The sequence below is a fragment of the Bos mutus genome, chromosome 3, assembly GCF_027580195.1.
Source record: "Bos mutus isolate GX-2022 chromosome 3, NWIPB_WYAK_1.1, whole genome shotgun sequence".
Lineage (NCBI taxonomy): Eukaryota > Metazoa > Chordata > Mammalia > Artiodactyla > Bovidae > Bos > Bos mutus.
In genome coordinates this window covers 32,480,009-32,502,855 of record NC_091619.1, presented here as the reverse complement: position 1 = coordinate 32,502,855, position 22,847 = coordinate 32,480,009, and the positions used below count along the sequence as shown (strand labels likewise).

The window sequence follows — 22,847 nt, the reverse complement described above, 5'->3', positions numbered from 1 at the left end:
TTAATGAAAATAATACACAATCAATTATGCATTATTCACATATGGATTAGTCATGTTGTGGACAGTATATTCTCAAATCTCATTGAGGTTTCCCTCTTACTCAGTAGGTATCTAGGCTTCTCATACCCGACACTTTAAAAATTAAGAGCTGATAATTTAAAACCAGAAAAATCTGTGTTCAAGTCCTAAGAGCTTAATTTTTTGTGTCTATGGTCACATCTCCTTAGATTCTTCATCTGTTAAGTATGATGTTATAAGTAAAGATACCTACTTCACATGGCCATTTTTTAGGCTCCAACAGATTGATTTTTTAAATAATCTCAACCAGTCATATAATGGCAGCTCTAATGGGGGAAATTCATAGTATATTTCCAAGTCTAATGAAAACTACTTCTGAATTTAATCCACTTTTGATTGCCAGCGAAACCAAGATCATGAATTCATTTCTTTTATAGTGATTGACTTCATAAAAAAAAAAATCTCATTCCAAATTATCTATTAAGGCACAAGAACTAGTACAACATTGTAGCTGGCTTATTCCAAGCCATCAGTGTTTGGGGGAGGAGCTCAAAACATGTTCTTTTTGATGGTCAGTTAGTAGCATCTTCTTCATATAAGGAAAGCAGCAAAAATACCCATTTACTCAAGAAAAATTACAGAACTGAAATGGGTTCACAGTAGTATTAATATCTATTACACATGAGAAGGAGTTGGACCAGCTGGAAGTTCATCTGTCAACACCAAGGAATTGATAATAAGTTGATTCTGTTGTAGAGAGCCACTAAAACAATTTTAGAATATTCTGGTAGGATAGGGCTGTTAATACCACCATCCTCTTTGCCCCTAATATAAGCATTTTATACACAAGACTGCATTAAAAAAGAATAGTCTATTAAATATTTTAAATGTTTCTTTATTTCAGAACTGCCTTTATGTACAGACATCATAAAAAAATGCACATACACTGGAGATTTCCCAAGGAACTGGAGCTGGAAATAAAAGTTAAGGGCAACTAGAAGAACTGAAATTGTCCCCAAGAAATTCTATGGATCACACTTCCTTAAATGTCCTTGATAACCTCTTCAAGTTCTTCCTTTGTGAACATGTGGAAATTCTGGCCAGGCTGCACTGTGGCTAGCTGGAAAGAAAACAGAGAAGGGTTAATAAACTGGGCTCGATTACCTGCTTTAGTCCTCGCATGGTCAGGAGTTGTTGGTGATGCAGCTGTCCATTAGGAACTAAGGGATCTGCTGTCCCAGGGATAGCCTTTCCAGCAGCAGGTCCCTAAAATAGCTCTCTGACTCTAAAATAAAAACTCTTATTGACCAAATTTTCTATTTTGAGGTTAACCAACCACATAATAGTTAACCAAATGCCTGGTATCATTGTCACTTCTTGAGATTACTTCAACAAGGATCACAAAAGCAGCAGTAAATTGGGGTCAGAACGTTTTTCTGTTGAAGATTTCTTTAGACAGGTTAAATTCTGAAATAGACAAGCATATTCACACACTTGCAAGTTGAGCTTGTGTGTGACCCTGGGATACTTGGACACGCTGTGCCTCAATTTATATTGGGATAATGGAGATAATAATAAGAATAGCACCTAACTCATACGATTGCTGCTGTTGTTCAGTTGCCAAGTCGTGTCCAACTATGTGTCAATCCATGTAAAATGCTTAGAACAGTGCTTAAAACATTATAATAAGCACCACCTAACTATTATTGTTGGGTACTATTTTCTATAAAATTGTCTATATGCTAACTTAGTAAGAAAAAGGTTTGTTTTGTTTTTTAAAAGGACTGGCCATGAAAAGATCCCATTAACACTGACAATAGGAAATCAGCTGTGACTCAAGATATTTGTAAAATCCAGCAGTCAAGGTTACAACATATTTAAGCAATATAAGACTAGGGGCAGAAGATGGTTAGTTTCAAATTTAACCAAATCTCCAGGTTTCCCATCATCTCTACTGACAACACAGTCCCATGTTTTAGGGCAACACCGAGGAATATGGGCAACTTCATTTTTGCCTTCAGCTTTTGCGTTTGTTTGAGATGTCATTTCCTTATATTTTATTTTTTAACTTTAAAATTAAACATAGTAGGGCATTTTTTGAGTAATATTCACTACTAGTATTTAGTATAATTTGAAAACTGCCCATCCCGTTCCATGATATGAACATGAAAGTCTGCCTCAACTACAGGTAAAATTTAGAAAAAGACTATGACTGCACATCTCAAAACACCTGAAGATCTAATCTAGGGACAAACTAAAAAAACTCTGCAGTCTCCACTAGATTCTCTTAAAAGATCTATCCAAGTACCTGAAATGTCAGAAGAGTCCCAAACACATTTGTAAAATATATGTCAAATAATTTATTGATGTCCATATAGACCATAAGTTCTATTTCAAGGAAATTAAAATATATAAACACTTCCCTTAAGGACATGAGGACAGAGAGATACAAAGTCAATAAACCAGAGGAAGAGTGAGGGGCTAGAGTTTTTGTCAAGTCACCGATGGCTCACAAGCTAGTCCTCCTAAACCATTACAAGGGCTAAAAACCAGAAACTGGGTAATCCTGAATTAGAATAGTCCCGTAAAACCAGGCTGCAAATCAATACTAATAGGACTTAAACCAAATACTGCTTTCAGAAAGGTACTCATCACTAGATGAGTAAAAATAATCCATTGCATTTACATAATGATACATTTATTTACATAATGAATATGAAAGCTACTTTTCTATTCATCTCACTTTCAAAAAACCTCTGTGAGGTAGATAAAGAGTTATTTTCTTTTCCTGATGTGATCAATAATTAACTGCTAAGCACCTGTGTACAAGTTATGGTTGTACAAGGCACTATAGATCCAAAGATAAAGTCTGTCACTAAGGGTTATAGAGGCCAAATGCTTTTAATGTCAGATAAGGGTTGTAACAGAGCCTGGCACACAGAGAAAGGGACAAAGGAGTAATCTAGAGAGTCCAGGAAGGCTTCAAGGACAGCAATCTTAAGTAGCAGAGGGCAGGTTGAATATGCAAATACATAAAAGCATGAAACAAGATGATGTATTTGCAAAAAAACCCAGAATTATTGAAAATAATTCTGAATGGCTAGAGCAGAGGTTGCATATGAGATGAGACAAGATGGAGAGTACTAGGAGTGAGAGCTCAGAGACACAGTATATTAAAGTGGTTAAAAGTACACATCCCCAAATAAGGCCCCAAAACGACAAGTTTTAGAAGTGTTCAAAATTTGAGGTGTCTGCTTCAGAAAAAGTCATATAGTAAGTCTTAAAAATGACCATGAAATCTGATAAGAGGAGTATGTTAGCAAGGGACAGTCTCGAAAATAACAGAAACCAATGGCAGTGATTGAGGAACAAATGAGAGGTGAGGCAGTTCAAACCCTGATCCCTCCATTTACCAATGCTATTACTCTGGGCAAGGTCCTACCTTCTGAAAGACTCAGTTTCTTCCTCTGTAAAATGGAAATAGGAACACCTATCCCATAGGGCTACTGTGAGGATTTAAAGATAATTGCATGTAAAATTGTTTGTTTTTTTTTTCTTTGCTTGTGCATGGGTACTCAGTCATGTCTGACTCTTTGCAAACCCATGGGCTGTAGCCCACCAGGCTCCTCTGTCCATGGGATTGTCGCAGCATGAATAACAGAGTGGGTATCCATTTCCTCCTCCAGAGGATCTTCCTGACCCAGGGACTGAACTGCATCTCCTGCACTGGCATGCAGATTCTTTACCACCGAGGAAGCCCTGGTACCAGCACACTTGCTATTTAACCTTCCGACGTATGCTCAGTTGCAGCCCATTCTTTGTGACCCCATGGACTCCAGCCTGCCAGGCTCCTCTATCCATGGAAACTTCCAGGCAAGCATACTGGAGAGGGTTGCCATTCCCTTTTCCAAGGGATCTTCCTGACCTAAGGATTGAACCTGTGCCTCTTGTATCTCTTGCATGTAAGATTAGCAATTTTTAATTGATGTAATGATAACTTCAGGTAAAATTAACCTAACAGGTTAAACGTATGCTTTAAGAGGTAGTGAATTATTGTGACAGGAAAAGAAGTTTGGAATTTATCTTGCAGACAATAAGAGTCACAAAAAGACTTTTTTAGCAGCTGGCTGCCCATATGTGTGTGCTGTACTCAGTCATGTCCAACTCTTTTGTGACCCTATGGACTGTAGCCCTCAGGCTCCATGAGATTTTTCAGGCAAGAATATTGGATTGAGTTGCCATTTTCTCCTCCAGGGTATCTTCCCAAGCGAGGGATCGAACCAGTGTCTTCTGCATCTCCCATATTGGCAGATGGATTCTTTACCACTAAGCCACCTGGGAATCCCCCCAGAAAAGACTTTTTTAAAGTGGAGAACAATCGAGATTAGCTACGCAATTCAGAAAATCCACTTCAGTAGCACAATGAAGTAGCAGGGGAAATGGAATGAAAACGAGGAGGGCAAGGCTAGAAGCAGGAAGACCAGTTAGGAAATCTCTGAGAATATACAAGGCAGCAGAAAAACAAGAGACTTAACAAGAGAAGGCCCTGGGAGAAGGGATGAAGAAGAGGCACTGATGTGAGAGTTATTTAAGGAGGCAAAGGCACAAATCAGTGAAGACAAAGGGAGGTCAATGTCTTCAAGGTTTCTGCTGTGAATGACAGGCACACTACAGGTGTCACCTTGTCATTTTTCAGGATTAGAAACATGAGAGGAGGAAATGGTTTTCAGGAAAAACGACAAGTTTTAGAAGTGTCGAAAATTTGCGGTGTCTGCTTCAGAAAAATTCATATAGTAAGTCTTAAAAATGACCATGAAATCTGATAAGAGGAGTATGTTAGCAAGGGACAGTCTCGAAAATAACAGAAACCAATGGCAGTGATCGAGGAATAATTGAGAGGTGAGGCAGTGAGGACGATGAATACAGATTCATCGTCTAGCAATTAAAGGTTAAAAAAGACAATCAATAGCAATAAAATGTAACAGGCTCTTGAATCTCAAAATTATGAAGCTAAGTGAAAGCAGTGAGACACAAAAAGAATACACACTGTAGATCCACTTATAAGAAATTCTAGAAGATGCACAGCAAACCGATAGTGACAAAAAGCAGGTCAGTAACTAAAAAGGGGCATTAAGGGAACTTTTGGGGATGACAGAAATGTTCTGTATTTTGATTGTGGTGGTAGACACAAGGGTAATTCACTTGTCAAAATTCACTGAACTGTAAACTTAAAATAAGTCCCCATTATAGCATGTACATTATACCTCAACAAAGTTGATCTTTCAAAAAGGATACTAGGTAGAGACAGAGGCTGACAAAGGTAAGTTTAATTTTTTTATTTTTCTAGAGAAAGATTCATTGGAAAAGACCCTGATGCTGGGAAAGATTGAGGGCAGGAGGAGAAGGGAGTAACAGAGGATGAGATGGTTGGATAGCATCACCGTCTCAATGAACATGAGTTTGAGCAAACTCTGGAGGTAGTAATGGACAGGGAAGCCTGGCGTGCTGCAGTCCACAAAGAGTTAGACGTGGCTTAATGACTCAACAACAAGTTATAAACGTAATTGAGAAACTGAGGACAAACACCTGTTCTAATAGGTTTGGTTGAAAATTGGTGATGGGAAGAGAAAGACAAAGGAATAACCAAGATAACGTTTTCAAGGGAATGTCAATCCAAATTTAAGCTGGGAGGAACTTTTATAAATTATTATTAACTGCATTATGCATTTCAGAATCAAGAATATCCCACTGAGCCTATAACTCAACAATAAAAAGCCAAATAACCCACATTAAAAATGGGCAAAGGACTTGAACAGACATTTCTCTAGAGAAAATAAGGGGCTTCCCAGGTGGCTCAGTGGTAAAGAATCCAAGCAAGCCAAATGCCCCCCAACCCCCACATCCCAACTCTTCTCAGATCGCCCCACCTTTAGGCCAGCCCCTGTCCTGGCATCCAATTTTGCCCCTTTCCCTGCAGCCACAGAAGCTGGCTCTACTGGGGACAGACTGATAACAATACTCTCCATTCTTCTGCCCACAACCCGTCAATCCTCCTTCAGAGGTTTAATTCAAATATACATTTTCTCAGTCCATAAAGAGTACAGCTGAGAAGTATCCTGGTTAAGTGCTGACTAGTTTAATTGCTTATTTGTGATTCCAGCCTCAGTTGATCTTTAAAAGTTTTTCTGAATTAAAACATACATACACACCATGCCTCCAAGGGTAACCACTACCCTGACTTTTTACAATTTGTGATTCCAGCCTTAGCCAGTATTTTAATGTGATTCAGCAATCCTTTTACTCATCCCTGTCTTCTCTCTTCCCTATTGAAAACACTTTTCCAAATATTTCCCATTCTTCTTAATTTCACTGTTGCATTGACCCACCCTCAGAAGGTGATCTAACAGTCACCAGGGAAATATAATCCCTCTCTCCCAATTCATTTCCGAACTTACCTTATCTTATCGTTACTTCCTTTCTTCCTGTCTACTTCTTGGAATGTTAAATTAGGGCATTCCGAATCTAGTCCATGTCTCTCCAGTGTCATCTCTTATCATCTCCCCATCTTACATACATCTCACATTCCAACGATAAGACAAAATCCTCAAGGTTCCCTTTGATGCCCGATGATGGTTTACATGTGCTATCTCCTCTTCCAGAATACCATTCTCTTCTCCCTTTTCCAAACATCACTTCTTCCAGTAGCCTTTCCTAATGTCCCAGTGTAAGTTATATGTTCCCGTGTCAATCCATTCTTATTGCTATTACCGAAGTATCAACCCAAGCTGTAATTATCTGTATGTCCTCTATACCACACAGTATACTAGTAACACTTAAATTGGAACTGGACTTTGTGTCTGTATCCCTGGCATCTACTGATACCTGGCATGTAATGGGTATTCTATATAATGCTGAATCAATTCTACTTTCCAAAATGAACTCCTTCATTTGTACCACGTCTTCTCTCTCGAGAAATTTCCCATCACTAACTTCTGCTTTAAATTCTTTTAACATTTTTTCTATTCTCTTGCTTCTTTTCAGACTATAAAAGTATTTTTTGTCTTTCCGTATCCTTAAAAAGACAAAAATCCTTTTCTTTAATGCTGCCTGCTGCTACTGACATTAATGTCTTCTTGAGAAGGCAGCATATTCTTGTTTTGTCCACTCCATCACTCCCTTTTCTTCTTTAACTCATCACACTTTGGCTTCTGCCATTACTACTTTACTAGAATTGCTTACTCAAAGGAAACCAATAATTTCTTAAGAACTGAGCATATAAAAATGTGACTGTCTTGACCTATTTAATCTTTAGCAATGAGAGCTATGATATCTGAATAAAAATCAATAAAACAGAAAAGTACCTCTATGTTAGTTGCATTCAGCTTCTCCTCCATTACTTGTTTGAGGATTATGAGTGAAGACTTGATGGCTTCTTTCAGTGTCATAGACTTGAAACAAAGAGGGTAAGAAGAGTGGCCGTTAATCGTACAATAACTCCTTTCCTACACAGATCCCCCTTATAACCCCCATCTTTCTGAAAAAATGATTCAGCAAATATTAATAAATTAAACATCTTAGTAAGTACAGTGCATTATCTGTAGAATTCAAGTAAGTGGTATATAAGTAGAGTACATTTATTCAGAGAAAAAAAGCTTTATTTTGAACCAGAATAAAGTCCCCAACTTTAATACAGTAAGTGATCTTTGAAGGACAAAGAGTTAAACTTCTCCAGTCCTTGTCTTTTAATTTAAAAACAAGAAAATAATGGTGATATCCTATGAATAATTCCCAAATGATCTAGAAGGTAGCCCAAAGGTTTAGAAAATCTGCTCTTTTCTTACCCCATTTTATACTTAATTTCCTGCACATGTAAAAGCAATGCTATGAAGGGCCGTTATAAGCAGACATCCCTATATGAACCACCTGAATGACAAGTATAGCAGTCTTCAGCCACTACAATGAGTCACCCAAAACCAAATCTTCCCATCTCACAAAGGTAAAAAGCCCACTTGCTTGAAGAGCCAGAGTAGTCAATATAAAATGCTAAGTAAAGCTATAAAAATAAAGGATAAGCAAATTGTGGTATATCTATACCATGGTGTATCACTCATCAATAAAAAGAAACTATTGAAATGTTCAAGAACATGAACATATCTCAAAAACAGTATGTTGAACAAAATGCAGACACAAAAACACAAACTGTATGGCTGTATTTATAAAAAGGCCAGACAAAACTAATCTACAATGGCAAACGTGGCTGAAAAGGAGGGAGAGACTGACTGGAGAGGAGGCAAGCATTTTGGGACAGGATGATGGAAGTGTTCTATATTTTAAGTGGTGATTACCAGGGTATACACAATCATCAAAATTCACAGATATAAATTCTTAGGTCTGTACATTTTATTGTATGTAAATTCTACCCTGATTTTAAAAATAATAATGAAGGCATGAGAATGCTTAATTACCTTGTGGTAAACTTCTTGCAAGGAGCTCTGGGCACCCTCTGAAGCAGAGCCAATTGCTCGAGCATCACACTGTACAAAGGTTCCAGATGGGTCCATGTGAAACCTGCAACACCACCAAAAAGAAGAGGATTAAAATGCTTAAGAAATGGTGATATTTTCCATTACAAACATCTCTCTAAAAAAATATAAATGCTTGGCCCTGCAGCCAGGAAATACCAAGGCATACGTCCAAAAGACGTTCCATGGCTGGAGAAATCAGATCTTTTAAAAAGTGCTTAAGAAAACAAATAATAATTTCCTCTGGGATTTAGAGAAGTACATATAAATATACTCTATACATACAGTATATATAAATATGACACTTATGTATGACTATCCAAATACCATTTGAGGATAAGGATCAAATCAATATTCGAAAGCAAGGCTCTAAACATATCTTGACTATAGTAACAAAGTTACTTCTCCTTTCTTTCCAGAAGTAGCACTGGTTCCAATAGGGGTGCTCTTCATAAAATCCCCAAATTTGTCTTTGTGTAAGCAGCCCAGAATCACTTGACTTTATAGAATTAGAAGGCCTTCATTTTTACAACTCTATAATAATCTTTCTCAGTTGATAAACAACCAATCCCATCCCAAATGATAAAAAAGTCTCCCGAAAAAGAATCAGGAGAAAAATGGCAAAACGGTACTTACAGCTGGGGTCCTTTTTCATCAACTCCTCCAAATAACAGTGCTACTCCGAAGGGACGGGACTAGAACCACAAATCAGAAGATAATAAGGTGAACAGCAGTGAAGTAAGAGGGCAAGAAGACCAGGGAAAGACATGCTCCGAGGACAGACACCCTAAGTCCCACAGGACAGCAAGACAGCTTGGCACAGTCACCACACTCACCATGGCACCTGGGTCTGCATCTTCTTCTCCAAACTGGAGTGCCAGATTCGACACAGCCTGAGTCACACTCTCCACAGTCATGGTCTCATTGTAGGTGAACCAATGGTTCTAAAAGAAGAGCAATGCATGGTCTGCCTTTCACAAGAAGGGCATTAAAAGTAGCCCACCATCTCACTACACACATCCCTTTGAACTGTGGTTAAAAACTGAAGGCTCAAGCTCAGGTGTGTTTTCCTTAACACTAAACTCAAATGTTTGGGACTGCATGAGAGAAAGAGGAATAGCTCTGGAAATAAAGTTATACCAAAAGGACTCTGGGCAATGATGGCTAGAGGATCGCTCCCTTGAAAAACAGCTAACCCCTCAAAGAACCAAATTTAGTCTCTTCACAAAGTGCAAGTTAATAGCTGAGTGCCACTTTCCCTCAAAGATTCTATTTTATTATTCTGTTGGATTTTAAACTGAATGACTTATTCTTACGTAAGTACTGACAGCAAACTTGCAAATAAGCACAAAGAATTTTTACCAATCAGGTTTTTTTTTTTTGACCAGTCTACTCTGCAGGCAGCAAGAGCTCAGTTAAAAAAAAAAAAAAAATCAGTATTCCTAAGCAGCATTTATCACCTGGCACATATCATTACTCACCACAGGAGAGCTGTCATTTGCAAGCCTAGCAGCAAAGGGCAGGTGGGGCAAAACTCCTTTAGCTACCTCTACTCCTGCTATGGTGCTCCCACAGAAAGTCAATTAGGGAACAGAATGCAGTGCAACGCCTACTTTATATAAGGCAAATCAAGAAAAAGCAAGAGACTGTCAGCACTATTTACCAGGGCTTCCTTAGAGCCGCAATGGTTGGATGGCTAGACTCCAGGCCTCAGAAAGTTACAACCAGCGGTTCTGCTCAAAATCACTCCCAAGAGCGACATCAGATTTTAACACAGATAGCTGCAGTACAGCCCAGGCAGTTGTATCATCACTAAACAAGGAACCCAAGCATCATGGTAGAAAGGAGAGTTGATGCTGACTTTACCTGTGTCTCCACTCTGGCTTTATCAATTAAAGTCTTAGCATCAGCAATTAGCCCACTCATGGCACAACCTGCAATGTAAAAGCAACAGTGACCCAGTAAGCCAGATCCTTGTAGAACTCTTTCATCCACTCAGGAAATAACTGAAGTTTTGGAATGAAACCACAGCAGCCAGCCAGCAATCCCACAGCACTATACCCACAAGATTAAATGAGCAAGTATCTGCACTGAACACAAGTATAATTATATCACTAACAAAAACCATCCACAGTGACACAGAAGTCCAGCTATTAAGAGAGAAGACAGAGAAGGACAGCTAATCAAACATGAATTGTCGTATTTACATACTCAAACATTCCTTTAGCACTCCTGGTAGCCCATGCAAGCACTAACACTCCAATAGGAAAAATAAGGGGAAAAAAATTTTCAATAACTATCTCACTATGAGCTACAGTGGAACACCCTAAAGTAAAATAAAAAATCTCATTTCCTGGCCAAACACCAACTAGTTACAGTAGAGATGGCCCAGGAAGCCAAGATTATGGCTATTACTTAACATGTCATGACTCAAATCCAAATTTCCAGCCTAGGTCTCACTCCCACAGTTCAGACCTATAAAGCCAAATGACTCCCTTAATATATCTGCATGGAGAGACCACAGATTCAACTCATTCCCCTACTTGACTCCATCTTCCCCTGGCCCTCATAACCAATCAAAAATCCCAAATTCTATCGATCACTATCTGATTAGCCTGTCTGGTATTAATCCTTACCTTGCCGATGTCCGGCCACTTCCTTGGCTAAAGCCTTCCTCATCTCTTTATTTAGACTGTGAAAAAAATTTTTGACCTGGTCTCCCCACCTTCAGTTTCAGTCCCATTCACTCTACCTTCAACACTACTGTCAGAATGGTTTTTCTAAAATCCTAATCTGATCATATCACCTCAATGCATACAATCTTTGATGTCAATGCAAAAGGATCAAGTTTAAGCTCTTTCATATGGTAAAAAGGACACTCTTTGATCCCAGACTCATTTCTTACCACGTTATACCTCCCAGTCATCCCAAGTTGCCGGTGCCAGGGTATTTTATATTTTACACCATCACAGGTTTGCTCTTTTCTATACCCTCTGATCACAAAGCTCTCCCCTGCTACACCCAGACACTTACTCGCTTGGTAAACAGCTCCTTATCCTTTAGAATTCAGCTCGGCTCAAGCCTCACCTTTATGGAATTATGTTCTGAAAGCCTCACTACCACAGGCCCCAGGCAAAACTAAGTATTTCCCCTCAGAAAGACTAAGCATATGCCACAGTCTTTCTTAATATCTACATCACTTAATTACATTGACTTATTTACATGTTTATCTCTGTGATTAAACTGCATGCTCCTAGAACACAAAGGACTATGTCTATGTCTCTTTTCTGTGTCCCGGGTGTTTAGCACAAAGTCTGGCGCATAGTAGATTGTCAGTTTGTTGAATGAAGTGACCCTGACCTACCTCCAAAAGGTATATGAGATGGCTTGAGATAGACACAATGTTCTAATCCTTAAAGACTAAATCTCAGTTTCTGTATCTACGAAAGAGATAGTGTCAAGCTTCCTTCGTCACCATGGCATTTGGTTCTGATGTCTTCACGCAATTAATTATTTTATCAATGTTTCATTAATTAGATGAATAGATAGGTTAAGAAAATATAGGCAGTCAACTAAAATGCCATGCTATAAATAAGAACTACTCCTTATGTTACAATGATGCCAGAAGCTACAGGAGGGGAATTTATCAGAGACCCAAAAGGGGAGGAAGGGAAGGCAGGGGGAGATAGAATAAAATGATAAATCTGAAAACGGAGGAAGAGTAGTGATTTGGGTCAAAGTCTATTATCTTTATACTCTCTGCACCTTAGTCACTCTGAAGATCTTTAAGAATTTCTCTTTTCTCAGTGGACACCCCCAGCTTCCCACACGATAATTCTGCTCCAGGTGGCCTCCTAATGTTATACATCCACGAAGACCCAGCCATCATAGGGAACTGGCCTATGATTCAACTTTTACATATTTCAATAACCATCACATTTGCGAAGTCTAAATTTGAGGGAGAAAGGAACTTCTGGGAGTAGGTGAATCCTACAACTGCTTCCTGCTACCGATGTTATGCACAATGGCCTGGAAAGCAACAGCTAACAAGGGAATAAGATGTTCACCTAATGAACCTCCCTTGAAACATCAAAGAAGACTGATGAACTCAGCAAGATCCTACAGAACGATCTTCCCCTACTTCTTACCTATGTGAGCATCAATCTCTACAATTTTCTCAATGCTGCTGGGCTCCATAAGTGGAGAGGTAATTCTCTTCTCCACAGCTAGGCATACACCCTCTGATGTCTGGATCCCGATGGCTGTGGAACCAAGCTAAAGAAAAACAGGTTATGTTATCACAGAGAAGTCAAAGAATAGTCTCACCTACTCACCAGAAATCTCTCTGTATATCTTCACAGGATAGAAGCTTCAATCAGCCATATCTAGTACACGGAGAGAACAGGAGTCCCCTAATAAATAATGTACTATTCCCGTCAGTGGCAAGACCATTGATTTACAGAATTCTGTGCTTGTAAAAGGGAAGTTCAATAGGTCCTCAAAATGTCTGGAAAACAATCAACTCTAGTGCCAATTTTTTGGAGAGGGGCAGGTTCTAAAGTCCTAAACATAGTGGATGAGAAATAATACAACTAATGTTTCTTTTGGACTTGGTATCTTTTTACCTCTGCTACCTTGAATTATCCCAAAAGGTGATATCCCTCAAATCTATGTGACCTCCAGAAAAAAAATTTTACTTAAAAAAATTTTAAAAAGAGGAAAGAAAGAAAAACCACCAACAACATAAAAATCTCTCTCAAGGTCACTAGCAGTCTACAATATAGATTGATTTCATCCCTCCAGCTGCACAACACCATCCTAGTCACCCACCCTTCATCTCACATCTGCAAAATGGGGATAATAATAACAATATCTATACATCAAGAAGGGTAAACACACTAATACATAAAATACTTAAAATGGCAACTTTCACATAATAAACGAGCAACAGATGTTAGCTGTTTTATGTGCCAAGATGACTTCAACATCCTCCTACTTAGTCTCCCCATCTTTAATCTCTCTCCCAATGCATTGTTCATGGACAGCCTAACTGATACAATAATATGCTATTCTCATTATACTTCTGTGAAGAACCAATGTCTCCCTATACTGCTTACACATAAAATCCAAGCAAGCCTCCAGAGTTCTCAAAACCTAATCATACTTTTCTCTTCCAACTTTATTACACATTATCCTCTAACCAGATGCCCTCGTTGCAGCCAAATCCATTTTCTCATGCCATGTCATCCCCCGCATCTGCACCTCTGCCATGTTGTCACCCCTGGAATATACTCTTCCCTTTTCCAATCCAAATCCCACCCCATCATTCATAATGTCTCCCAGGACTATATGTGCTTGCTCCTCTAAATAATCATTTTTTTCACTTAGTTCTAAAAGCAATGACTGTTGGTGTGAGCATCAGATTCCTGGAGTCTGTTATCGTAAAGTATTTGAACGAATTTCATGAATCATTGTGCATAACATGCTTTCAACACATATGCAGACTGGATGATCATAGCTCATACATATCTGTATTATTTTTCAAATGCACAAAGTTATGACCTTATTTTTTGTTGTTGTTGAGTCAGTAAGTCGTGTCCAACTTTTTGTGACCCCGTGGATGGTAGCATGCCAGGCTCCATGGGGTTGTCCAGGCAAGAATACTGGAGTGGGTTGCCATTACATTATTTAGAAGTATATACCTGCTTTTCATTTGTATATTTTCTTAATCCACGGTATATGCATAACTTCAGGAAATGAACTGCCAAAGAATTTTATGTAAAAAATGAATGCTCTTACTTCTGAGTAAAGGTGTAGACTGAATATGTACATTAGCTCCACTCCTTCCCCAAGCCTGAGGATAGGAGATTAAAGGGCTTAAGCATGGGTAGGATAAATATACTAGGACAAAGAGAAAGGCAAAGCCACAGAAACAACAAAATTTTCAAGAAAGAAGGTGGGGAAGTGATAATTTACTTAGCAGACACAAGAAACCCAAATCCTCAGCTAAGTAAACAAAGTACAAAAGCAAGCTGCTTTATATCACAGGACCACCCCACTACTGGTGCTCAAAAAGGGAATGATGGCAACAAGGACCTCTGGGAATAGAAGTGGAACAGCTAAAAATTACAAGATTAGTGCAGTGTGTGCTTAAGAAACAGATTTCCAGATCCCTTACTCCACACTTAAAGCTACAGTATGCTCCCCATTCCCACTCTCGCAGACGACTCTGGAAAGCATAAAATGAGGGTGTCTACATTGGAGGACACCACGCACATTCAAAGGCAGGAGTACTACTGTCAAAACAAGGGGATTAAGTAAAAATTGACAAGCTTAATGTTATAAATCCCAGCCTTCTTCCCCTACACTGCTCTCAGAAGTGAGTAGCCAAAAATACCCTTCAGGCATGATATGAGAAGAGGCAGTTTTCAAATTTTCTGATCCAAATCTACATTAAGAAATATATTCTACAACACAACCAAAATGTACAAATAGACACAAAGAAACAAATATAATAGAAACAAAGTTTCATGAAAAAAAGAAAAGAAATCACCAACACTATGGGCCTGAAATCCATTGCTCCATTCCACTTAAGAGAGATGCTCCTACTACTTGCTAAATTGACCCAATGCCCACTAATTCAAGATCTGCAGTTCAAAAAAATGTATCTAAAGAATCTAGCTAGTTCAAGGGGAAAAAAAAATCTAAAGAAAAAAAAATTTTTTTAATCCTTGAAGAATTAAAGGATTCTTAATTGTTTAATAAAGCAGACATGAGAAATTCACATCCTAAGCTAAGTAAAGAAAGTCCAGAAGCAACCTGATTTATATCAGATCATTTTAAGGATAAAATAATAAAACAATGCAAGAGGGAGTTAAAGGAAGATGACAACAGAAGATCCTAAATGTATAGCTATGCCGCAGGCCCAGAGAATCAGTCAGGTTGGAGCAGGTCAGAGCTCAAAGATTTCTTTAAGAGTCTTTAACAGGATACTTAATGTGCCTGGGTGTTTTGAAAGGATATACATAAGTTGGAGACCTTGGGGATGAATTATTGATATTTACATACTAAATCAGGCAAATTTTTGAAAAAGAATTATTAACTCTCAGGAAAACAATATTGTGAGGAAACAGAAAAACAGCTCAGGTAGCTGGCCCATCATTTTCTGCCCACTATCTATTACAATGCTTCCACCTTCACTTCTACATCTTCAACTAAGAATCTGCTTTGCCCTTTTCCAGACTGTCATACAACCATTTCTCCCAATATACACTTTTTAGAAGAGGTAATTTAGAGGGAAACACAACAGTTCTCTTCAAATATGTGAGCAATTGTCTTACAGAAGAGGTCTAAACATCCTGTACGGTTCAAGGGTAAAACTAGGGCCAACTGAAAACAATTTCATGAAGCTAGACTCTTGATTCAATACACGATACATTTCTAAACCATTATGACCTATTTTCAAACAGAATGAGCTATCTAGTGAGAAAATATCCTGTCACCAGAACTACAAAAACAGAACCTGTTTGGGTATGTAGAGGTGATTCAAACAGTGAAGAGCTGGACTAGATCAGTAATTCTCAACCCTTGCTAGACACTAGAATCACCGAGGGAGTCCTTAAAATACTGATGCCTGGGCCTAATTCTCCTAGACCTAATTTAGATTTAAATCAGAATTTAGACTATCCACAATCCAACAAAGAGAAGATCCCACATAACTAAATTTCAGTATACAGTTTACTTTCTAACTAATTTTTTGAAAACTGGTTTGAACTATTCAATTTTGTTGTTAGATTACAGAATACATCTCTTATTCAGTCCCAAAAATATCTAGTACAAATTGACAAATTTACCAACAAGAATACAGGTGATCAGTTAAATAATTTGTTCAAGATGACAAAATATCTCACAGGTGCTAACTCGGGAATTCTATACCCCTCACCCCACTCCAGTACTCTTGCCTGGAAAATCCCATGGACTGAGGAGCCTGGTAGGCTGCAGTCCATGGGGCAGCTAAGAGTCAGACACAACTGAGCGACTTCACTTTCACTCTTCACTTTCATGCATTGGAGAAGGAAATGGCAACCCACTCCAGTGTTCTTGCCTGGAGAATCCCAGGGACGGGGGAGCCTTGTGGGCTGCTGTCTATGGGGTCGCACAGAGTCAGACACGACTAAAGCGACTTAGCGGCAGCAGCTCTTTATAGTTAAGAACATTACAAACACAAACATGTCCTTCCAACCCCACTAAGAAAAAGCTACTTATATAACTGTGAAGCAGTTATTTGTTTAAAAAGCTTTCAAATAGTTGGGACTGAATCTGTTATATAAAAATGGTTAATTGTGCCCAACACTGTAAATCAACTATACTTCAGTTAAAATATTTTTATGGTTAACTGTGATTAAAGGGAGATAAAGAACATTTTCTAAAGAAATTATTTAAATACATTTACTCCAAATGCTCTGCCAGCAAAGCATTAAACATGAAATTTCAAAAACTATCCCACTTGATACTATACCTTGATAGCCTCAATGGCATATTCGACTTGAAATAATCTTCCTTCAGGAGAAAAAGTATTCACACCCCTATAATTTAAAAAAAAAAAAAAGGTATTAAAATTTTCAGAGAAAAGAAAAAACAAAAACGTAGAGACATTAAACTCAAGTTCCCTGAGAGCTAGCTCAGATGTGCATATTGTCATTATTCTCTTTTAACCACAACAATCTTCTATTTTTTGGGTACATTAACAGTTTTTCAAGAGAATGGAACCTATATACAGAACACTTCTTTCCCACTCCCAGAGTATCTCCAAACTGATCTAATGAGAGTAGGTGACTTTCTGCCTCAACCCTGAATCAATTTGGAATCCCTTTGGTAAATTCATGCCCCTAAACTATCAGGTAATTCTTAATAAAATGTGCATTTATTCTTATCCTCTTTCCATTATGTGCATTTGACATTTCTTTTTAGTAGAAATCAGCCACTGGGACACTTCTCTGTTTATAAGTATGAATTAGTATTGTTATCGGAACAACAGACAGATCTGTGTGGTTCCTAAAACCTAACCTGATTAATTCACTCAGTATATTATACTAATTATATGCCAGAATGCTCTTCTCCCTTAAACAATTCCCAACCTTTCCTTGTTCCAGTCTGTTAGAAATTCCTTTGGAGAAGAGGCAGCATAGTATTAGCTATACAAGCTTTCAGCACGTGATGGACACGAAGAATATTTGAACAAATAAAAGCAAATAGTTGTGTTCCTTGGTTTATGGAATCTGGAGTTTATAACATGTAACTATCATGATAAACAGCAGTATTTTCAAATTTGTTTTATCAAAAACTTTTTTCCCCCCAAAGAAATGTGTGTGTGTGTGTATAAATCCCAAACATAAAACAGATAATAAAGGTTGATGTTTACTGCACATCTACTATATGCTTAGCACTGTTATAATCCTAGAAATGACAACACACTTAATCCTCAGACAATCCCATGAAGTAAACTAAAGCAGATACTATTTTAGAGAAGGGGACATTGAGATACAAAGAAGTTGAGTAATTTGCTCAAAGTCACTCAGCATATAAGAACCAGAGCTGGAAGGAGAATTTAGGCAATCTGACTACAGAGACAAGCTTCTATCAGGACTCAAAGGAGAATCTCACCATTCCAGCCTCTCATTTTCCCCAGAGGTGCTTTCCTTAAGGTCATTTAAAAGGAAATTTATGACACTAAAGAACAGTTTTTTAAAAATCACTGAGAGGGAAGTCAGGGCAGAAGATCTGGAATTAAATTCTAGTTGTGTCACCTAACTTTTCCTCTCTCAAATGCAAAAAAAAAACCCCATCCTGCTCTGTCACAATACAATTGGTATTGAATGGCACAGATTATGAAAGTGCAAGTTTAGAAGCTCAGTCGTGTCCGACTCTTTGCGACCCCATGGACTGCAGTCTACCAGGCTCCTCCGTCCAGGGGATTTTCCAGGCAAGAGTACTGGAGTGGGTTGCCATTTCCTTCTCCAGAGGATCTTCCTGACCCAGGGATCTCCCACATCGTAGGCAGACGCTTTGCCGTCTGAGCCACCACATTCTGTGAATATGAATACAGTATTTTCGCTCTAATTCAGGAACTTCATCCTGGTGAAGTATTCCCATATCTTCTCTAATATGGGCTCTGCTCTTGGTCCTCTTTTCAAACTTTTCCTGGGTTATTTCATCTATGCTAAGCACTGCCGCTGCTGCTGCTAAGTCGCTTCAGTTGTGTCCAACTCTGTGCAACCCCACTGACGGCAGCCCACCAGGCTTCCCCGTCCCTGGGATTCTCCAGGCAAGAACACTGGAATGGGTTGCCATTTCCTTCTCCAATGCATGAAAGTGAAAAGTGAAAGTGAAGTCGCTCAGTTGTGTCTGACTCTTAGCGACCCCATGGACTGCAGCCAACCAGGCTCCTCCGTCCATGGGATTTTCCAGGCAAAAGTACTTCCAAATCTCTATTGCCAGTTTGACCTCTTTCCTCGTTAATCTGAATGTCTTATGAGTGTTTCCACATGGATATCCCATTAATACCAAACACTTAACACTTTCCAATCTGATATATCTTAAATCCAGTCATCCTTTCGAAATCAGCTCCACCTGCTGCCATTCCTACTTCATTTTTTACTTTAAAACACCTCCCACCTCCCAGTTTCCCAAGCTAGAAAGTTCTGAATGATCTGACTTAATCCTTCCCTTTTCCCATATAGTGCATGAGTGCTCAGTCTCTTCAGTCGTGTTGGACTCTGCGACCCCACAGACTGTAGTCCAACAGCCTCCTCTCTGCGGGATTTTCCAGGCAAGACTGGAGTGGGTTGCCATTTCCTCCTCCAGGGGATCTTCCCGACCAAGGGATGAACCTCCAGCTCCTGCATGGGCAGGCAGATTCTTTACCGCTGAGCCACCTGGGAAGCCCTTGCCCATATCAACCATATGCCAAGTCATATTAATTTAAATCAGTTCCTCCCCCACAGTAACTCAACTCTCCCTTCCATTGCTCAATGCCCTCATTACCTTTCACCTAACTGTAACAGCCATCTAACCGGTATTGACTCTTTTCTCTAATCCAGTCAATTAATTTCTATACAATACAATTATGACTATGTAACTTAAAATGATAATTAATGGCACAAAATAAGACCCAAACCCTTCAACTTCAAATTAAAAACCACCCAATACCTAGCACCAATGTTTTTCTCTGAACTCCCCCTATTCCCATATGTGTATCATATGTGCCAGAAGCCTAGAGTTTTCCCAAACATGAACTGTGGCTTTCCCATGGCCCCTCCTCTGTTCATCTTATATTCTCTGCCTCAAAACTATTGACTCTTACTATGCATATTTATTACATTCTTACTCCTGAACTCAGTTTAAATATCAACTCCTTCTAAAGTTTTCCATAATCCCCTTATAATATCAAATGCAACCTCTGTCATTAAAACTCCCATTGTGTTGATTTCAGCTTTTCTAATGACACGAACACATTTCTAACTTATACTGTAGTTACTTTTGTAAATAGTGGTGGTTTTTTTTTTTGGCCATACCTCATAGCTTACAGGATCTGTTCCCCAACCAGGGATCCAACCTGCACCCTCAGCAGTGAAAGCCCAGAATTCTAACCACTGGACCACCAGAGAATTTTCCTGTTAAGTAGTTTTTAAAGGACAGTCTCCCATATGAGAACACGGATCTTGATTTTTGTTCACTGCTGTATGATCAGCAACTATAACAGTGCCTTGTACACAGCAAGCATTTAAGTATATTAGCTAAGCAGACTATATTTTAGGCATTCTTACGAAGATACAATGAAGGAGGAAATGGCAACCCACTCCAGTATTCTTGCCTGGAGAATCCCCTGGACACAAGAGCCTGGTGGGCTACAGTCCATGAGGTCCCAAAGAGTCAGACACGAGTGAAGCGACTCAGCACAAATGCAAGAAGATACAAAAATGAGTAACACAAAGCAGTGAATAAAGCTGTTAAGTAAATGATCACAAAAACCTTAATAAAGGTTTTCTGATAAGGACAACAATTTCCATCATACACACCCTTACTCAAAATTGTATCACACAAAGATGATTCTCTTCAATGTTCTAGAAAATAAATACCGACCAACAAAGATATTTTATAGGACGGCAGAAAAAAGTTAGTTTTAAAGCCTCACATACATCTTTTGAGTCAGTAAACAGTTTTTTTTAGAAGTAGTGGTTCTAAGTGATAAAACTTTCAACACGATCAACATATACTTGAGAAGAAATGCAGCTTCTCAAACCCATCTAATAAAGAAAAAACATCTGCTTTTCCTGGCCTCAAATATTTAAGCAACTTAATAGCTATGTGAATCATAACTGATCAAAACAGAAACTGAAAGTAAAAATGTCTGCAGCATAAGTAGATACAACTTAATATTAACATTTCCAAGCTCTGAAAGTTTTTTCTTTTAAATAGATACAACAATCTCACAGCTTTGATTTCAAAAACAGGTTTGGTTTTCGACACACTTAAAGCAACTTCCCTTAAACTTTTTAAAAAGTCAAAAAGGCTATTTGAATCAGCATGATGACAAAACACTTGAGAATCACTCTAAATTCCAGTTCCCACAAAATCTGACTCCAGACACTGTATCTTGGTAAAGCTGAGATTTCCTTCGCTCCTCTGCAGAAACTAAACATCCCAGGACGCCCTACTACAACTCAATCAAAGGAATAGCAGCTTTATTCCTACAACTAAGAAACGGAAAACGAGGCTGTCCTCCTAGAAAGAAAAGGGAGCTGAAATCATCAAACCCATTAAGTGATCCCTAACTGCTTTTTCTTCCAGGTAGCGCGTTTACATCTTTTAAAAGGCAGTCACACTCAGCACAAAAGGGGAGAGAGGGTGACTCCTGGCCTTCCCCGGGTTAAAGGTCAGAGTTCCGGCCCCCATCAGCCTTCTTTCCGAAGCACAAAGCAGAGCTTCACGCTTCCGCACCGACTTGGGATCAAGCAGTGACTCAGCGGTAGGACAACTGAGGCCGATGGGCGCAAATCTAGCCTTGGAGAACACAGCGGACGCCTGGGGAAGGGAGGAGACCCCCAGGCTGGGCCAGAATTCGGGTACGTGGGGTGCCCTGATGACACGGCAGAACCCAGGCCCAGACCGGGCCCCGAGTCCGCCCACCCGTTACCTGACACAATCTTCCCCCCCCAGCCATACAGACCTGTCGTACTCAGACCGGGTGAGAAACATGGTAAGGGCAGGAGAAAGCGGCAGTGGCTACTCCGGGATTCTTAGAGCCAACACGAGTCCACCTGCAACCAACTCACCCACACCGCCACACTACCAGGGCCACTCTCCCAGCTGCGCGTGCGCTCGCCACCCCTGCAGCCCTCTCTCCCATACCTGTCTCTTATTGGTTGATCGGAGTTCCCGCCGAGGTGATTGGGCCAACGAGCTAACCCGCCGGGCCTCCGGTGGCCCAGGGTGGGCGGGACAAAGGCCGTTCTTCCGTTTTAAATCGCTAGTGGTTGCCAGGGGCGCTCGGAACTGAAGGCGTGTGGTCAGAGTTCACTTTTTTAGAGTTCTTGTGAACTGTCCCAAGATTGTCAACTGGGTAATTTTATGGCGAGCCAGACTGTCTGAGCCCTGGTTTGATGGGTCCCTATCGGAGAGCGTTTGTCCCAGGCTCTTCTCGCTTTCCACCCGCCCGGCTGTTAGCTGTATACCCCGCTCTTCCGGCTCCGGCGCAGACTTCCTCCAGGTGCTGTGACTGCCTCCAGGACTGAACTTGGGAAATAATTGGATGCGTCTGTACCGGTGCTGTGAGCGAGTCCGTTCACTTCAGCCCACCCCTCCCATGGCTCGTTTGTTGAGAAAAGTTGGTGAGTTTTAGTTGGTAGGAAAGTCTTGAAGTTTCCCCATGGCCAGGGTAATTTTACAGTAAGTCTCCTACATAGGAAATTTCAAAGTTGAAAGTTGCAAACTTTCAAAGATAGGAAGTACCTTCGCATGTCCAGTTACCTAAGTTAGTTCACATGTCTGCCATACACTGTCACATGTGTGCCTTTACAAGTGGTTTTGCTTTTGTGTACTTTACAGTACTATATAGAGTACAGTAGTATAGTATCTTTATTTCAAGCCCAAGATATCCTGAAGTGAGCTAAAGCAGTGGTGATGTAGCTGGTTACTACTGTACTTTTCAAGGTACTGTACCATAAGATTAAAAGTGTTTTCTTTATTTTTTTGTGTTTCTTTTTTATGTATTAGTGTGAAGAGTATTATAAACCTATTACAGTACAG

The 22,847-nt window shown here is 39.5% G+C and overlaps 1 protein-coding gene across 1 annotated transcript; it reads right to left on the bottom strand.

The window, feature by feature from the left end:
- Positions 1-897: 897 nt before the first annotated feature.
- On the bottom strand, positions 898-21,926 carry PSMA5 (proteasome 20S subunit alpha 5). The gene is made up of 9 exons (XM_005891314.3): positions 21,769-21,926; positions 17,059-17,125; positions 12,689-12,815; positions 10,407-10,474; positions 9,377-9,484; positions 9,177-9,235; positions 8,484-8,586; positions 7,380-7,466; positions 898-1,138 (listed from the first exon to the last, which is right to left on the bottom strand). Exons 1-9 carry the CDS (start codon positions 21,795-21,797, stop codon positions 1,061-1,063), a joined length of 726 nt encoding a protein of 241 aa, XP_005891376.1. The 5' UTR covers positions 21,798-21,926; the 3' UTR covers positions 898-1,060.
- Positions 21,927-22,847: the final 921 nt, after the last annotated feature.

What these genes read in the sequence shown, in the direction of transcription:
- PSMA5 (XM_005891314.3), bottom strand. Translation starts at nt 21,797, where the DNA reads ATGTTTCTCACCCGGTCTGAGTACGACAG. An exon ending in ATGCCATTGAGGCTATCAAG is followed by an intron (nt 12,816 to 17,058) that starts GTATAGTATCAA and finishes GTTTTTCTTTAG; the next exon opens with CTTGGTTCCACAGCCATCGG. An exon ending in TGAATGCAACTAACATAGAG is followed by an intron (nt 1,139 to 7,379) that starts GTACTTTTCTGT and finishes TTTTCTTTCCAG; the next exon opens with CTAGCCACAGTGCAGCCTGG.